This window comes from Triticum urartu, chromosome 7A (genome assembly GCF_056163025.1).
Source record: "Triticum urartu cultivar PI428250 chromosome 7A, HENAU_Tu73, whole genome shotgun sequence".
Lineage (NCBI taxonomy): Eukaryota > Viridiplantae > Streptophyta > Magnoliopsida > Poales > Poaceae > Triticum > Triticum urartu.
Window position 1 is genome coordinate 178,657,773 of NC_141879.1, and position 17,555 is coordinate 178,675,327.

At 50.5% G+C, this 17,555-nt stretch overlaps 1 protein-coding gene and 2 pseudogenes across 1 annotated transcript; 1 reads left to right on the forward strand and 2 right to left on the reverse strand.

The window, feature by feature from the left end:
* Positions 1-218: 218 nt before the first annotated feature.
* On the reverse strand, positions 219-1,551 carry LOC147958870 (uncharacterized; annotated as a pseudogene).
* Positions 1,552-8,769: 7,218 nt separating this feature from the next.
* LOC125520695 (putative galacturonosyltransferase-like 9) lies at positions 8,770-10,364 on the forward strand. Its single transcript, XM_048685661.2, has one exon. The coding sequence runs from the start codon at positions 8,903-8,905 to the stop codon at positions 9,974-9,976; it is 1,074 nt and encodes a 357-aa protein (XP_048541618.1). The 5' UTR covers positions 8,770-8,902; the 3' UTR covers positions 9,977-10,364.
* Positions 10,365-15,937: 5,573 nt separating this feature from the next.
* Positions 15,938-17,248, reverse strand: LOC147958871 (uncharacterized; annotated as a pseudogene).
* Positions 17,249-17,555: the final 307 nt, after the last annotated feature.

Below are 17,555 nucleotides of genomic sequence, written 5' to 3' on the forward strand. Positions count from 1 at the left end.
GGCGTCGGCGGAGTCAGTGTGCACAGGCTGGGCGGGGTCTCTGTGCTGGGAGGCGTCGGCGTGGCTTCTGTGCTGCGGGTAGTCTCGGCGGCATGATCAGTCGGGCTTGGCGGCGACGGCGGTGTGGGCATCGGCATGGGCGGCGTCGTCGATGGAAGCTGGTTCAGGATGAGGCCACGCTCCGCCAAGTACCACGTCTTGACCGGCTCGTCGGTGCTCTAGAGTATGTCCACCCTGCCCAGCAGGAAAGCCGGGTCGGTGTTTCTCTTCTTCCCGGCGACGTTGGTCCGGAGTAGGTCGATCTTGACGGTGCTGCTCGACATCAACGCCGACCACCGCGCCTCGGTCTTCTCTTCACGAAGGATGGCCCGGGCCTGCGCGTCGGCGAGGCAGTGCTCGATGGACTCCTACACTCGAGCGGTGGCCGCATCGGTGTGTTTTCCCTTCTTGGCACCTTTGTTGTCGTCCGGCCGCCCTTCTGACGCGCCCACAGTCGGCGCGTCCGGCTTGTAGGTCTCCTTAGCCTTGTCGAGGGTGCGCCGGACTTCCCCCACTTCTCGCACATGTCAATGCGCTTGTAGATGTGGAGGTACTTGAATTCGGCGTGGTTGTTGCCCTGCCGATACAAGGCGCACATGCGCAGCAACTGCGTGGAGGAACAAACAGTTGGCGAGCGCACACGGCGAGGAGAGGCGGGAGACCGGCGTGGCATACCTGATCCTCAACGTTGGCGCCGCTCTCTGGGCGAGCCGCTACCTCCTCGACGATCCCATGCCATTTGTTGCACGCCCCCTAGATACGCCCCCAATGGTTCTCCATCGCCTTCGTCCCGCGCTGCATGTAGACGCCTTTAAAGTAGGGGGTCGACGAGCTTGCGCTCGTCGAACTCGGCCTTGATGCGCTCCCAGTATGTCTCGATGCTCTGGTTCGTGCCGATGGTCGGGTCGAGGTAGACGACTTTCCATGCTTCGGCGAGGCATTCCTCCTCCTTGGACGCCCACTTGATGCGCGGCTCGCCGGACCTGGCCGCCCGCTTCTTCTTCTTGCTCATCCTCGCCGGAACAGTCGCCGGCTCCTTCTCCTCCTCCTCTTCGTCCTCCTCCTTCTGCTCCTCCTCGCGTAGACGTAGCCGAGCTCGCCGTCCATGCCGCCGCTCAGATCCACAGTGTCGTCCGGGGTGACGAACCCGGGAGACGCGGCGGCCGCGGCCGAGCCTGTCGCGATGATGTCGGCCATGTCGGCCTCGATCTCGTCGGTGTCGCCGAGGAGCGAGAAGGGCAGCGCGCCACGGTGGAGAGGGGGCGTCGGAGAGGACGCGTAGGCGGGCGGCGAGTAGTTGTATGGAGGATACTGCACGCTAGTGAAGGCGGGCGAGGGCGCCCGCAGGGCCGTGTCCATGGGGAAGGTGACGTTGGGGTTGAACCCACCGTGCGCGTCCCCATTGACGTAGCTTGGTGAGGGCGTGCATCCCCATGGCTGCGGCGACGGAGAACCGATGCCTTGCTGGCCCCAGGGCGCGTACTGGGCGTGGCTACCGGGTGGACTCATCATCCCCGCGCGAGTCGCCTCGGCCTCGGCTTGGTCCGCCGAAGCCGCAGCCGCACGCGCCGCGTTGGCACGGGCCTTCTTAACGATCGCCCTGTTTCGCCGGTTGGCGGTGACAGCCTCCCGTCGCTGAACTTCCACCCTCCACTCGGCGTTTGTTATGCCTGGTGGCTTGGATGGCGGCGCCCTCGACTTCCTCTGCTTCGGCTGGGCGACGGAGGTGGTCGCGGTTGCCGCGGCGCGGGGGGCGCCGTACTTCTTCGGTGGCATGGCGGTGGAGGCGAGTAGGAGATTGGCGGGAGGAATGCAGAGAACGGGAGGAAAGTGGGGGGGGAAGCGGGATGAAACGGCGGGAAATGGCGCTAGACTCACCGACAGGGCAGACCCTGATAACCCACAAGTATAGGGGATCGTAATAGTTTTCGATAAGTAAGAGTGTCGAACCCAACGAGGAGCTAAAGGCAGAACAAATATTCCCTCAAGTTCTATTGACCACCGGTACAACTCTACGCACGCTTGATGTTCGCTTTACCTAGAACAAGTATGAAATTAGAAGTACTTTGTAGATGTTGTTGGATAGGTTTGCAAGATAATAAAGATTACGTAAATAAAAAGTAAGGGTTGTTTAGGTAAAGACACAACTAAGTTAGTTTTAGTAAAGAGCTTTTTATTACGAGAAAGTTATTTGTCCCTAGGCAATCGATAACTAGACCGGTAATCATTATTGCAATTTTATGTGAGGGAGAGGCATAAGCTAACATACTTCCTCTACTTGGATCATATGCACTTATGATTGGAACTCTAGTAAGCATTTGCAACTACAAAAGATCATTAAGGTAAAACCCAACCATAGCATTAAAGCATCAAGTCCTCTTTATCCCATACGCAACAACCCCTTACTCGGGTTTGTGTTTCAGTCACTCACGCAACACACTATAAGCGAATCATGAATGTATTGCAACACCCTATAGCGGGGATCCCTCACGCTTGCGCGACACGGAGAGCACCATAGGACAGCACCAACAATAGAACATGCAACTCAAACCAATCTTGATCATCAAATAGCCCATAGGACAAAACGGATCTACTCAAACATCATAGGATAGCCATACATCATTGGGAAATAATATATAGCATTGAGCATCATGTTTAAGTAGAGATTACAACGGGTAAGAGAGAGGTTACACCGCTGCATAGAGGGGGGAAGAGTTGGTGATGATGGCGGTGAAGTTGTTGGTGAAGATTGCGGTCACCGGAAGAGAAGGGGAGAGGGGGCCCCTTCGTATTCTTCTTCCTTGACCTCCTCCCTAGATGGGAGAAGGGTTTCCCCTCTGGTCCTTGGCCTCCATGGCGTGGGAGGGGCGAGAGCCCCTCCGAGATTGGACATGTCTCTCTGTCTCTCTCTGTTTCTGCGTTCCCAGATTCTACCCTTTCACCATTTCTTATATTCCCGGAGATCCTTAACTCCGATTGGGCTGAAATTTTAACACGATCTTTATCCGGATATTAGCTTTCTTGCGGAAAAAGAAGGGCATCAACCGCCTACGGGGTGACCACGAGGGTCAGGGGCGCGCCCCTTGCCTCGTGCCTACCTCGGGCTCCGTCTCGCGTGGATTTTTCTTCCCAAAAATCATATATATTCCAAAAAAATCACCGTCAGTTTTTATCCCGTTTGGACTCCGTTTGATATGGATATTCTACGAAACAAAAAACATGCAACAAACAGGAACTGGTACTGGGAACTGGATCAATATGTTAGTCCCAAAAATAGTATAAAAAGTTGCCAAAAGTATATAAAGTTGTAGAATATTGGCATGGAACAATCAAAAATTATAGATACGACGGAGACGTATCAGACCCACGCGCCTTTTCGCTTGTGCCGGCGCCCCCAGGCGCCCCGCAGGGCACCGGGTTTGGCCTGGGTCCACCGGCACCAATTTCGGCCCGAGCAGGGGAAAAATGGGCTTTTGGGGGCGCGACTGGGCCGTTTTTTTGGCGCCGACGAGGCAAAAACGCAAGGGAAGGGCCTGTTGGGGGCGCGGCTGGAGATGCTCTTAGATCTATCCCACCTAAGCATGATATCAATGAGTCTCTCAAATCCATGAGAATTTCCATTAATGAGTGCAAAGAAAGAACCGCTAGGATGCGTGCAAAAAAAGGATTGCTTTATAAAGCGTATTCTTCTAGTTTTGATGACAATAAGGATGAAGATCTAAAAGTGATTGATGTGTCTCCTATTAAATCTTTGTTTTGCAATATGAATCTTGATAATGATGGGACTAGAGATGAGTCAACTTTAGTTAAAAGGCGTCCCAATGATTCGAAGTTCTTAGATCTTGATGCAAAAATTAATAAAAGTGGGATTGGAGAGGTCAAAACTTTACATAGCAATGAACCCACTATTTTGAATTTCAAGGAATTTAATTATGATAATTGCTCTTTGGTAGATTGTATTTCCTTGTTGCAATCCGTGCTGAATTCTCCGCATGCTTATAATCAAAATAAAGTTTTTACCAAACATATCGTTGATGCTTTAATGCAATCTTATGAAGAAAAGCTTGAATTGGAAGTTTCTATCCCTAGAAAACTTCATGATGATTGGGAGCCTACTATTAAAATTAAAATTAAAGATCATGAATGCTATGCTTTATGTGATTTGGGTGCTAGCGTTTCCAAGATTCCAAAAACTTTGTGTGATGTGTTATGTTTCAGGTGTGGGATCAGGGAGAGGGACGGGCCTCCAGCTTGAAGCAGGAGGTGGCCCTCGCCTCCTGTGTGTGCGCCACGCACAGTGCACACTGGCGGGAGGAAGGGGATGACTGGCAGGTTGCCTGGTGGGCTGGGCCGCCAGCAACAGTGCCATGCCACAGGTGAGACTTCTCTCTCTCTCTTTCTTCTCTGTTTATTTTTATATTTTTCATGTTTGTTTGAATTTGGTTACTAGACAAATCAATTTTTTAAATGCTGAAAACTTTTGTGGATGCTGAAATAATTATTCCAGGGCCCCACACAAAGTTTCAGAATTATTGGTGCTAGGTAATTATTTATAGAAATGTATAGCCCCAATTCAAATACTTAGTGACTTAATTCAAAGACCAAAAATGCCAATGAAAAATATGCATCACCACTGGATAAGGTTTTCACCTTTCTCACTAGATCATGAACATTTTTAAAGGGCATCTTGGTTTCATTGAAAATGTTTTGAGTTGAACCTATTCGAATTATGTTTGGTGCTAGGGTTTAGTCAACCCCATTTCAAGTTTAACAAAATTTAAACATGATGCATGGATGCAATGCCACTAATTACAAGCATTGTTCTAGGGTTGTGACAAAATCTTTTAGATTCGGCCACAGGAGGCACTTTTATGGAAATTACTTTAGGAGAAGCTACTAAACTCCTACTCCCTCCGTTCCTAAATATTTAACTTTCTAAAGATTTCAACAAGTGACTACATACGGAGCAAAATGAGTGAACCTACACTCCAATATATGTCTATATACATCTTTATGTGATAGTCCATTTCAAATCTCTAAAAAGACAAATATTTAGGAACGGAGGAAGTAGATAATATTATGGTTAATTATTCTCAATAGCATACCGAAAGATCTTCCACTAGTAAAAAAAGTGCATGCAATTGAAGAGATCAATGTTTTGAGTGGAAAGATGGATGAGCTTATGAAATTGTTTCCTAGCAAGAGTGCTCCTATTGATCCTAATGATATGCCTTTGTCTACTTTGATTGAGAATAATAATGAATTTATGTATGTGAAATTTGTTGGTAGGAACAATTTGGTAATAATGCATATAGAGGTAATTTTAATCCTAGGTCGTTTCCTAGTAATTCCTCTAATAATTATGGTAATTCCTACAACAATTCTTATGGAAATTATAATACGATGCCCTCTTATTTTGAGAATTAGTGTTAAATAATTTATGAGTTCGCAAAAGAATTCCAATGCTTTGATTGAAGAAAAATTGCTTAAGATTGATGATTTGGCTAGGAACGTGGATAGAATTTCTCTTGATGTTGATTCTTTGAAACTTAGATCAATTCCACCTAAGCATGATATCAATGAGTCTCTCAAAGCCATGAGAATTTCCATTGATGAGTGCAAAGAAAGAACCGCTAAGATATGTGCTAAAAAAGATTGGTTTATAAAAGTGTGTTCTTCTAGTTTCCTTGAAAATAATGATGAAGATCTTCAAGTGATTGATGTGACTCCTATTGAATCTTTGTTTTCCAATGTAAATCTTGATAAATATGGGACTGGAGATGAGTCAACTTTAGTTAGAAGGTGTCCCAATGATTCGGAGTTTTGAGATCTTGATGCAAAAATTGATAAAAGTGGGATTGGAGAGGTCAAAACTTTAAGTAGCAATGAACCCACTCTTGTCGATTTCGAGGACTTTAATTATGATAATTTCTCTTTAATAGATTGTATTTCCTTGTTACAATCCATGTTGAATTTTGCCCATGCTTATAATCAAAACAAAGTTTTTACTAAACATATCGTTGATGCCATGATGCAATCTTTTGAAGAAAAGCTTGAATTGGAAGTTTCTATCCCTAGAAAACTTTATGATGAGTGGGAACCTACTATTAAGATTAAGATTAAAGATTATGAATGCTATGCTTTGTGTGATTTTGGTGCTAGTGTTTCCACAATTCCAAAAACTTTATGTAATGTGTTAGGTTTCCATGAATTTGATGATTGTTCTCTAAATTTGCATCTTGCCGTGAATTTGATGATTGTTCTTTAAATTTGCACCTCGCGGATTCCACTATTAAGAAACCTATGGGAAGAATTAACGATGTTCTTATTGTTGCAAATAGGAATTATGTGCCCGTAGAATTCATTGTTCTTGATATTGATTGCAGTCCTATATGTCTCATTATTCTTGGTAGACCTTTCCTTAGAACGATTGGTGCAATTATTGATATGAAAGAAGGGAATATTAGATTCCAATTTCCATTAAGGAAAGGCATGGAACACTTTCCTAGAAAGAAAATTAAATTACCTTATGAATCTATTATGAGAGCCACTTATGGATTGTATACCAAACATGGTAATGCGGAAGCGTTAGGTTAACGCAGTTGATGTAGTCGAACGTCTTCATGATCCAACCGATCCAAGTACCGAACGTACGACACCTCCGTGTTCAGCACACGTTCAGCTCGATGACGTCCCTCAAACTTTTGATCCAGCAGAGGGTCGAGGGAGAGTTCTGACAGCCCGACGGCATGGTGGCGGTGATGGTGATGTGATCCACGTAGGGCTTCGCCTAAGCACTACGACGCTAAGACCGGAGGAGTAAACTGTGGAGGGGGGCACCGCACACGGCTAAAAGAATTCTTGGTGTGTCTTTGGGATGCCCCCGCCCCCGTATATAAAGGAGGGGAGGAGGAGGTGGCCGGCCAGGGGTGGCGCGCCATGGGGGGAGTCCTTCTAGGACTCCACTCCTAGTAGGATTCGCCCCCCTTTCCTTCCAACGATGAGGGGAAAAAGGGAAAGGAGGGAGAAGGAGAAGGAAAGGGGGGGGGGTCACGCCCCCTCCCCTTGTCCAATTCAGATTGGGCAAGGGGGGGGGGGCACCACCCGTGGCCTGCCTCCTCTCCTCCACTATGGCCCATTAGGCCCATTAACTTTTTCGGGGGGTTCCGGTAACCTCCCAGTACTCTGAAATATTTTCGAACCTCTTTGGTCTGGTGTCTGTATATAACCTTTTAATATATTAATCTTTACCTCTCGACCATTTCGAGACTCCTCGTCATGTCCGTGATCGCATTCGGGACTCCGAACAAACTTCGATCACCAAAACACATAACTCATAATGCAAATCGTCATCGGACGTTAAGCATGCGGACCCTACGGGTTCGAGAATTATGTAGACATGATCGAGACACATCTCCGGTCAATAACCAATAGCGGAACCTGGATGCTCATATTGGTTCCTACATATTCTATGAAGATCTTTATCGGTCAAACCACATAACAACATACGTCATTTCCTTTTTTGTCGGTATGTTACTTGCCCGAGATTCGATAATGATATAAGTAGTAACAAACCATTTATTTCATCATATAGCAGAGATAGAAAACATATAAGTCGACATATTCAACTTGATATACATATTAATTTAGAGAAGTTTGTGTGTCGCGGCAAATTGATTTAATGAAGAAAAACGGTTTAATTTGATCCCAGAAAGGCACACAATGAAATCAAAATGCACGAGTAGACAAGCATTTGATTTTCTAAAATTGAAGCTTCTATTCTTCTAAAAACTTTAGAGTCCACAAAGCACACACAAGACACCTTTGATGGTGATTTTTTGAGGGTCATAAACAAATATGTCGTGGTGTTGTAGCATGTACTTTGTTTGGAATCTTGAGTGTGTAGACATTTTCTTTTAACTCTAAGACCACCGGAGAAAGAACACCTCGGTTAAAACAAAATGTCAACGTGAGAAATAAAACGCAACAAAAGAAATTAGGAAACATATTTTGGCACATCCAATAGAGATAAAAACAAAATAATTATAGGTGTGGTTGTGTGGATATCGATATTAATTTGCACATGACATGGATGAGGGTTGACCAAAAAATCAAACATGGCGGCCATTGCTAGAACAAAATAATATTGCTACAATACAATGGAATACGCAATGTCCAATAAAATATCTCAACACATCCCAGATATATGAAGCACATCATCAAGATACACATGTGAAGACCCATTTTAGTTTGCGAAAGCCGGGCGCCTAGTCCAAAACTCATCTAGCGAAGAAAACTAAAGATCAATTAATACGAAACATGCAATTGACTTTATAGACCAGACAAAACACCAAAAATATATCAATGCCAGAAATATGTCATTAGTCTAAAATGTACAAATATGATTTTGTCAATGCCAAGAGATATAGTACAACATGAGCTCAAAATGCCAAAAAAAAAACCACTCTCACCATTATAGCACTACTAGTAGTATTCTTTTTGGCAAAACCTCAGTGCATGGTTTTCTATGGAAAACAGAATCTTCATGTTTGGAAAACAATTAAAGCATGCAACAGCTAGTAATAGCGTGGCCGGATTGGAAAATTAGACCGACGGAAGTGACCGAGCAACCTCCCAGCGTCCACGCGGTGATCATTTTAGGAAAACGTTTACCCCTACGCGTTTCCCCAACGCGCACGAGACCCCTCTTTATCACTGGAGACGAGAGAGACCTCCCCCATTCCCATACGCGCACCGCGGCGCCGATACATACGCCCCGCATCACTGCTCCACCACCACGCGGGACAGCTCACCGAGCGAGCGCGCGCCGCAAGAATCCAAGAACCCGTCGGCGGCGGCGGCGATGAGGGCGGCCGGGGCGGCCGTGGCGCTGCTCTTCTTCTTCCTCTTCCTCCTGGCCGCGGCGGCCGAGGCGGGCGCGGCGCTGCCGAGGTTCGCGGAGGCGCCGCAGTACAGGAACGGGGAGGGCTGCCCTGCGGCGACAGCGGCCGGCGTGTGCGACCCGGGGCTGGTGCACATCGCCATGACCCTCGACGCGCACTACCTGCGGGGCTCCATGGCGGCCATCTACTCGCTGCTCAAGCACGCCTCCTGCCCGGAGTCGCTCTTCTTCCACTTCCTCGCCGCGGCCCCCGGGGACGGCGAGCTGCGCGCCGCGCTGGCGGCCTCCTTCCCGTCCCTGCGGTTCGAGATCTACCCGTTCCGCGCCGAGGCCGTGGCCGGGCTCATCTCGGCGTCCGTGCGCGCCGCCCTCGAGGCGCCGCTCAACTACGCGCGGAACCACCTGGCCGACCTGCTCCCGCCCTGCGTGCCCCGGGCCATCTACCTCGACTCCGACGTCCTCGCCGCCGACGACGTGCGCCGGCTCTGGGAGACCCGCCTCCCCGCCGCGGCCGTCGTCGCCGCGCCCGAGTACTGCCACGCCAACTTCTCCCGCTACTTCACGCCCGCCTTCTGGTCCGACCCGGCGCTCGGCGCGCGCGTCTTCGCGGGCCGCCGCCGCCCGCCCTGCTACTTCAACACCGGCGTCATGGTCCTCGACCTCCGCCGCTGGAGGGCCGGCAACTACCGCCGCCGCATCGAGCGCTGGATGGAGATCCAGAAGGAGCGGCGCATCTACGAGCTGGGCTCGCTGCCGCCGTTCCTGCTGGTCTTCGCCGGCGAGGTGGAGGCCGTCGACCTGCGCTGGAACCAGCACGGCCTCGGCGGGGACAACGTGCGCGGCAGCTGCCGCCCGCTCCACGACGGGCCCGTCAGCCTCATGCATTGGTCGGGCAAGGGCAAGCCGTGGGACCGCCTGGACGCCGGCAGGCCCTGCCCGCTCGACCACACCTGGAAGTCCTACGACCTCTACGTCGCCGGGGACGGGGGCAGCGCCGCCTCGCCGGCCTCCGGGCCGGCATTGTCCGCCTGGTAGAGGGAGCGCCCGTAGCTGCACTGACTAGACACAGTGATTCTTTTGTTGGTTGGGCGTTTCTTGGCAATGGCAGTGCCGCTGCCGTCGGCTGTACAGGGCGGCGAGGGAGGGTCGCCGGCGATTGCGGCGCGAGGAGGAGGGAGGAGAGGAGTGGTGGATAGAGAAAAGAAGAGCTTGTTCTTTTTGGTAGAAATTTAGATTGGTTACGTGGTGGGGGATTTGGATTCTTTTTGGTCGAGGTGGACGACATTCTAGGGGCTGGTTGCCAATTCGCTGGATTGGTGGCGGTGTACAATTCGTTGATAGTGCTAGGAAAGACTGGGATTTTGGTCTGTTGTTATTGACGATTCTTTCATTCATAATAAGCCTATGTGTTCTTGATCTGAAATTCAGTTGGATCTCTGCATGATTGAGCTGTGTCAAATTCAGTTGATTTGAGTGGATTCTCACTGTATGTTGTATCTGATTCTGATGTGGTTTGTCCTTGGAAGCCTTGAACTGTCGCTCCAATGTCAATCTGATGAAGAACTTAGCTGAGTTCTTCATTTTTTGTAGAATTCAGAACTGTGCCAACAATATTCTGCGGATTGAAATGTTGAACTGGAAAAGAGCATTTTTTGCCGGCAAATTTGGCTGTTCCTGATGTACTGCATTCCCCTGTGACAGCACAATTCCTCTGTTGTACAACTCTGTTCATTATTCCTCTTGTGCAGGAAATCAATACCACACACAAGAGGCATGTGACTGAAAAAGTTCAAAGTTTCTCTTCAAAAATTCCCTGTGCCCAATCAATTTCCCGCCTGGTTTCATATCCGCTAGTGCTACTATTTGAACTGCCCATCAACTACATTTGTTCTTGAGCAACATCTCTAAACAAGCGAACAAATCATCATTTAGGATGTCAAATCATTTTGCTTACACCACAATCAAAGTGGCTATCACCTGTTTAACTTATCCTTTTTTTTTTGCGGGTGAACCTGTTTAACTTATCCGCTCGCCAGCTAGCCCAGGCCACTAGCACAATCATCCCAACCGATGAGGAGCTCCTGCTAGCTCATAGCCGAAGCCTTGAAGCAACCAAATGGAAGGCTCCCATAGCTCATACTCCTAGTTTATGCACACATGTCAAAGCTCACCCACCTTTACACAAGCACAAGAAAGGCCCGGCCAATGATGAGCCAGGGGACTGGAAGTCTGGAACCGCAAGCCTAGTGCAGTTTCCAGTGCCGCTAATCATCGGTGTCTTTTAATCTTGCTTCATCCTCTCGCCTTGCCTTTTGGCCTCCTCCGTGATGTGCACTTTGTTTGAAATGCGATGAATCATGAACTCCTCTCCTCTCCTCTCGTCTCCACCAGCTGGGGCATCATCGGCCACCGCCCCTTCTCGATATCCTCTCACATGATTGATTATAAAGGAAAAGGGGAGGAAAGCCATTGTTCTTGGGAAATCCGGTGCCGGCAATGATGGTGCATTTTGTGTGTGGTGGCGTTGTAGGAACCCGTCGTTTTCGGCCGGTGCTGGTTTCATGTGAGAGATGGTGCTGCTGTTCATCGTTACATGAACAATCCAAAGTTGCTTTTGTGGCCGCCGGCGATCCATGATCCATCTTTCCACCTTCTATTAGAAACATCGACCGTCGCGGCGGCGGTTAGCATCTCCTTTTCGGAACGAGAAGCTAGGCGGTGGCGTATTCGTCCAGAATTTAACGGTGAGCGGAGGCCGTCGTCGGCGCAGAAGTTACTGCGGTGAGTCTGAGTGGAAGGTGGGCACTGTTGCTACTATCGGACTATGGCACCGTGGCAGCGGCCGGATTTGGCCGCCATTACTGGCGTTGGTGCCTCCATTATTGATGGTGGCCACCGGATTCAGGTGGCGCGGCAGGCGGCAGGCGGCAGGCGGCAGGAGGTACACGCGCGCAGTAAACTCGGTGGATGGCCGACGGAGGGAGGGGAGGGGGAGGGCCGTCGGCGCGCGGCGACGGCTTCAGATTCGGCGGCGTGTCGTAATGGCAGGGGCTGGTGCTGGGCCGGGAGTGCCTGGCCTCTTGCGGAAGCGAGCTGCGGCCTGCGCTGGAATCAAATCGTCGTCGTAATGGAACGTGGCAGCGCTGGGCTACGCCGCGTGATTATTTACTGGGAGAAGGCCGTGGTGAAGGACGGATCGGCTGTTCGGTTCTGAAAGTAGTAAAAGACGCGCAACGAAACTTGCGCCTGGTCAAATTTGGTACGTAGTACATCAAGTTTCTTTGAAAGCACGCAAGCACATAAACCTCCGTGAAGATGTCCAAGCCTCGAGCACGCACTCTTGCATGTACATTTGCACACAAACCTCTCTGAAAATGAAACGATAATATGAGAATGTCCAAGTCTTCCTAAACTGCTAGTGCTATGCGATATCATCAATCATTTCATAGCATATATCGTTTGCTGAAATTTAAAAGGTTCTCTGAAAGCGATACCTCTGTCCTTGTGCATTCTCATTATCTTTTTTGTTTACTTGATTCAGTCTTGTGTGTTTTCCAGTATTCTTCTCTATTTTCCCAAAAATCGTTGTGTTGTTTTGCTAGAAAGAGAGTTTCGATTTCATTTCATCGGGCATGATCCACACTAGAACTGCCCCAGGCTAGCAGCTATGTCCATCGGACCACTCTAACTCGAACTTTGGTTTGTGGGGATTTGGATCAGACCATCATAGTTTTGCTGACTACTAGTGACTAACCCTATTTTGAGGGAGTGCGACGAATCTTCACAAGCTTTATCCCTTTCTTTTCATTCATGAGTGAGAGTGAAGCCACTGGCCTCTTGGCTTCTGGAGCAAGGATGCATTGCATTGTGCGTCGTCATGTCCCTCTCCAACAATGCAGCAGAGATGAGATCATTGTCAACGCCATGGAGCAATCTGAACAGCAGAGACTTGCTCTGCCTTTTTATGGTCAGACGATCTGATAGAGTGGCAAAATGAACATGCGATGTGCGGGTTATAGTGGCGAAAGAAAAGTAGGAGTCGGTGGCGCCTGAAGTGTTCGGCCGGCCGGCTTTGTGACCCTGAAACGAGTGTCAAAAGGAGGAAGGGGTCCTTCAGAATTTGGCCGTGCCTGAAGAAGTGTTCGGCCGGCCGGCCGGCCGGCTCCGTCTCCCTGAAGTGCGCACATCGGCCCTGCTAATGTCCAGTAGTGACAGGTCGTTGGTGTTAGAAGGCGATGTAGCACTCAGTGGTACAAATACAGTAGTAAAAGATTGTACAACTGAATTTGCGTAACAAAAATTTGGCGGTATTTTGCATGCTTTTTTTGGCGCACAAGTTTCACCACGATGAACATATTTGTTTTTTTAAGGATTTTTTCTGGAATTCACAGATACTTAAGCCATAACCTCAAGTACACATTCTTGCTCTGGCGACACGGGGGGCGTCCCTGTTCGCACCACCGCTCCCCTCCCTCCCACGCACCCAGTCTCGCCGCCACCTGAGGAGGCCGCCAGCAAAGGCCGCGCACGCTCCGGGGATGGTGGCGGCGAGGCGCTTCTCCTCCACCGCGCGGCCACTGTTTCGTCGGAGGAGGGACGACAGGATGCGTCAGATTGGATCGGGCGCCCGGCCTCGGAGGCGGGCGGAGGCAGTGCTCGTCGGCGTCGTCCCGGTGTCCCTGCCGGCCAGTCCCGGCCCCCTGTGTGCGGCGGCCCGTCGCTGCTTGCTCGGGCGCTGACTGGTCTGGGGCGGGGGCGGATCTGGGGCTACCTTCCCAGATCCGGCCGGTGTTGGCTGGGCCGCCAGGTGGGGCCAGCCGGGGAGGTGGTGTTGCTGGGTGGTGGAGGCGAGAGTGGTGGAGGCTGGTGGCGGTGGGTGTTGTTGGTGGTGCTTGGTGGACTGTTGCGCCAGTTTTCGATCTCCACCGCCTTTGGTTAGTGCTATGGCGTTTCGGATCTGGTCTCCGGTAAGTGCACGGTGGCGCGCGTGGAGCGTGTTGGTGCTCCTAATGTTTGGCTGCAGCCCGAGACCATGGTGGTTCCTGGCCTCGGGCAGCGCTCCTCTGCTCCTCGACGGCATGGTGCTCGGTTAGGTTCGGCGGCTCGCGCTGCGTCCGGTGGCCCTGCGTTCGGACGGCCATTGGTGGTTCCAGTGCCTAGTGCTGATGTTTGGCCGTATGTGGTCTCCGCGGGGGTGCGGTTGGCTGCAACGATTCATGTGCTTCTTCGTCTCGGAGGGGCCCGATGGTGGTGGTGGTCAACTGCCGTCTTGCTGTAAGTATGTGCTCAAACTCCGGGTGAGAACCTTGCATCGACTATGTCGATGTCGGCGGCAATGGTGTCTGTGGACATCGTTTTTCTCGTAGGAGGTGTCGTTGTGGAGCTCCAGCACCTGCAGTACTTTGTTTCGTGGTATCCGAGTGAAAACCTAAGATCTGGCTTGTCGGATCGGATGACGGTCTTGTGTCCTTGTCGGCACTACTTCCCTAGAGGCGTCATCTTGGAGACCCAAACGACGGCTTCTGTGCCTGCGTGTGGTTGAGGGTGTAGCGTTTGGTGATGGTGGTGTGGCCAAGTTGGGAACAGTCGGAGGGTCCAATGGTGGTGGTGGTGCGACTGGCTTCGAGTCGACGGTGGTTGTTTGGTGGTGTTCTCTGAGGTTTGGTGGCGGTGCCTTTCGCGCCGCAGGGCGGCCATTTGTTTTCCCCTCGTGAAGGTGTCTCGCTATGCATGCTCATGACTCTCCCTTGGCGGCCGATGTATTGCGGCGAGCGTCGTGCTCTTGGTGATGTCTTGGTTCATCTTTGCTCTTTGATGGCGCTAGATGCCTCCCCAAATTGTTAATCGTTCCGATCTTCCGTGGTGGGCAGTCAAGGTTCGTGCTTTTCGCACTCGTTGATTGTGGTTGCTCCTGAGTTGTGCCGTGGGGCTCGGTATGCACGCAATGCGGTGTGTTAGGTTCCTCGCAAAGTCTCAATATTGTGATCCCTCGACAACACCCCATAACTACTTGTGTCTGCCATGGTGATGGTCCTTTAGTCTGCTAGCTAGGTCCCGCCCTTGTTGGGTGTCTTGTTCTTCTCTTCTCCTTGTAACCTTATTGTACGGTTTTCGGCCCGATTTCCCTTATAAACGGGTCAACTTGTTTTAGGTTTTCGATCCGGTTTCCCTTATAAACTGGATCACTCTCCTGGCATATTGGCCACTTTGAATAATATATTCAGGTGGAAGGACTCCTTCTCCAGTGATTCTTAAAAAAAAGTACACATTCTTGAATGTACATTTGCTTTATGATAAAAATGTACTAGGAAACAATCATGAAAATGTGCAATACATTTCTAGCAAACTTGGCGTATTCATGACTGGCCCTATTTTGAGTGCGATGGGCCTCCAGGAATCAGTAGCTTTATCTCTTTTTGTTGAGCCACTCGCCTCTTGGCTTCTAGAACAAGCGTGGATCGAGTGCCTCGTCATGTCCCTCTCCGGAGCAGAGATCATTGTCAACTCCACGGCCCATGGATCCATCTCATTCTCACCTCAAGGATCAGTATTCAGTGCTAGGTCAGGCCTTCCACACGTGCGGAGAGCTCTACTTGCTCCGTTTTCTTCATCACCAACTCATACGGTAGCAGGAGGAACATGTCATGTGCGGAGTAAGAGCATCTCCAACCGTTTGGCTCCCAGGACGCATAAAAAGCGCTCCCTGAAGGCGAGCCGGCGATGCAATCGGCGCTGAGGCGGTTTCGCGCCCAGTCGTCGTCCCCAGCTCGCACCTAGGCGTCGAAATTGGCCACTTTTCAGCCCCATTTCGACGAATAAAGGGCCCATATGGACGACAATAGGCCCATATTCGGCGTGGTTCGCCGTTCAATTATGCACATAAATTTTTTTATCACATATTTCATCACAAAAATATCAAATACTTCAACAAAATAGTACAACATCAAATAGTTCAATACAAATTATATAGTTCAACAAATAAAAACTCATATTTCATCACACGTCGCGCCCGGCGTTGCCCTTCAGCCTCCATAGATGCTCTATCAGATCTTGCTCCAGTTGATGATGCACCTGTGGGTCTCGGATCTCCTGACGCATACTGAGATAGGCAGTCCAGGTTGCCGGTAGCTGGTGATCAACTTCGGCTAGAGGACCCTGCCTGTAGTATGGTTCAGTGTCAAACACTGGGTCTTCTTGCTCGCTCTCGATGATCATGTTGTGCAAGATGACACAACAAGTCATAATCTCCCACATTTGATCTTTCGACCAGGTCTGAGCGGGGTACCGCACAACAGCAAATCAAGATTGGAGCACACCAAATGCCCGCTCGACATCCTTCCTGCAAGCCTCCTGAACCTTCGTAAACCAGACGGTCTTGCCTCCTGGCATAGGGTTTGAGATCGTCTTCACAAATGTCAACCATCTCGGATAGATGCCATCAGCTAGATGGTACCCCTTGTTGTAGTGCCGCCCATTGATCTCGAAGTTCACCGGAGGAGAATGACCTTCAACAAGCTTGGCAAAGACAGGAGAGCACTGCAGCACGTTGATGTCATTGTGAGTTCCTGGCATACCAAAGAAGGAGTGCCAAATCCAGAGGTCCTGTGTGGCCACCACCTCAAGCACCACACTGCAACCGCCTTTGGCGCCTTTGTACATCCCCTGCCAAGCAAATGGGCAATTCTTCCATTTCCAATGCATGCAGTCGATGCTTTCAAGCATCCCAGGGAATCCTCTTGCTGCATTCTGTGCTAGGATCCGAGCAGTGTCTTCCGCATTGGGTGTTCTCAAGTATTGTGGTCCAAACACTGCCACCACTGCCCGACAGAACTTGTAGAAACACTCTATGCTGGTGGACTCGGCCATGCGCCCATAGTCGTGTAGTGAATCACCGGGAGCTCCATATGCAAGCATCCTCATCGCTGTCGTGCACTTCTGGATGGAGGTGAATCCAAGAGCGCCGGTGCAATCCATCTTGCACTTGAAGTAGTTGTCGAACTCCCGGATGGAATTCACAATCCTGAGAAAGAGTTTTCGGCTCATCCGATAACGGCGCCGAAATGTTTTCTCGCCGTGAAGTGGAGCATCGGCGAAGTAGTCGGAGTAGAGCATGCAGTAGCCTTCGAGACGATGCCGGTTCTTTGCTTTCACCCGCCCAGGCACCGAGCCACCTCGTCGCGGCTTTTCATTGCTCGCCAGCAGCTGGGCGAGGGCGGCGAGCACCATGAGATGCTCTTCTTCCTGAACGTCGGCCTCGGCTTCCTTCTCCAGCAGCGCGACGAGCGCTTCCTCGTCATCCGAGTCCATCGCTGAGGCAGGCAAATCGCCGAACACCTTGCGCTCAGTGGGCGTGTACCCGCCGCTAAACCGCGCCTCCGCGGCCGGAAACGGCGGCCGGAAACGCCCAGCTGCTGTTGGAGGGGCTGCCGCGGCGAAGCGCTGCTATTTTTCCAGCGGGGAATGGCTATCTAGCGGTGTAGGGCGGCAGGCGCCGCCGGGATATAGCTACTGGTGGCCGAGGGCACGAGGGGTGGGAGGCGAGTCGGGGAAGAAAATCTTGACTTTTCCCCTGACGGTGTGGGCCAGCCACACTTTTCCCTTGCGCCGGAGCCCC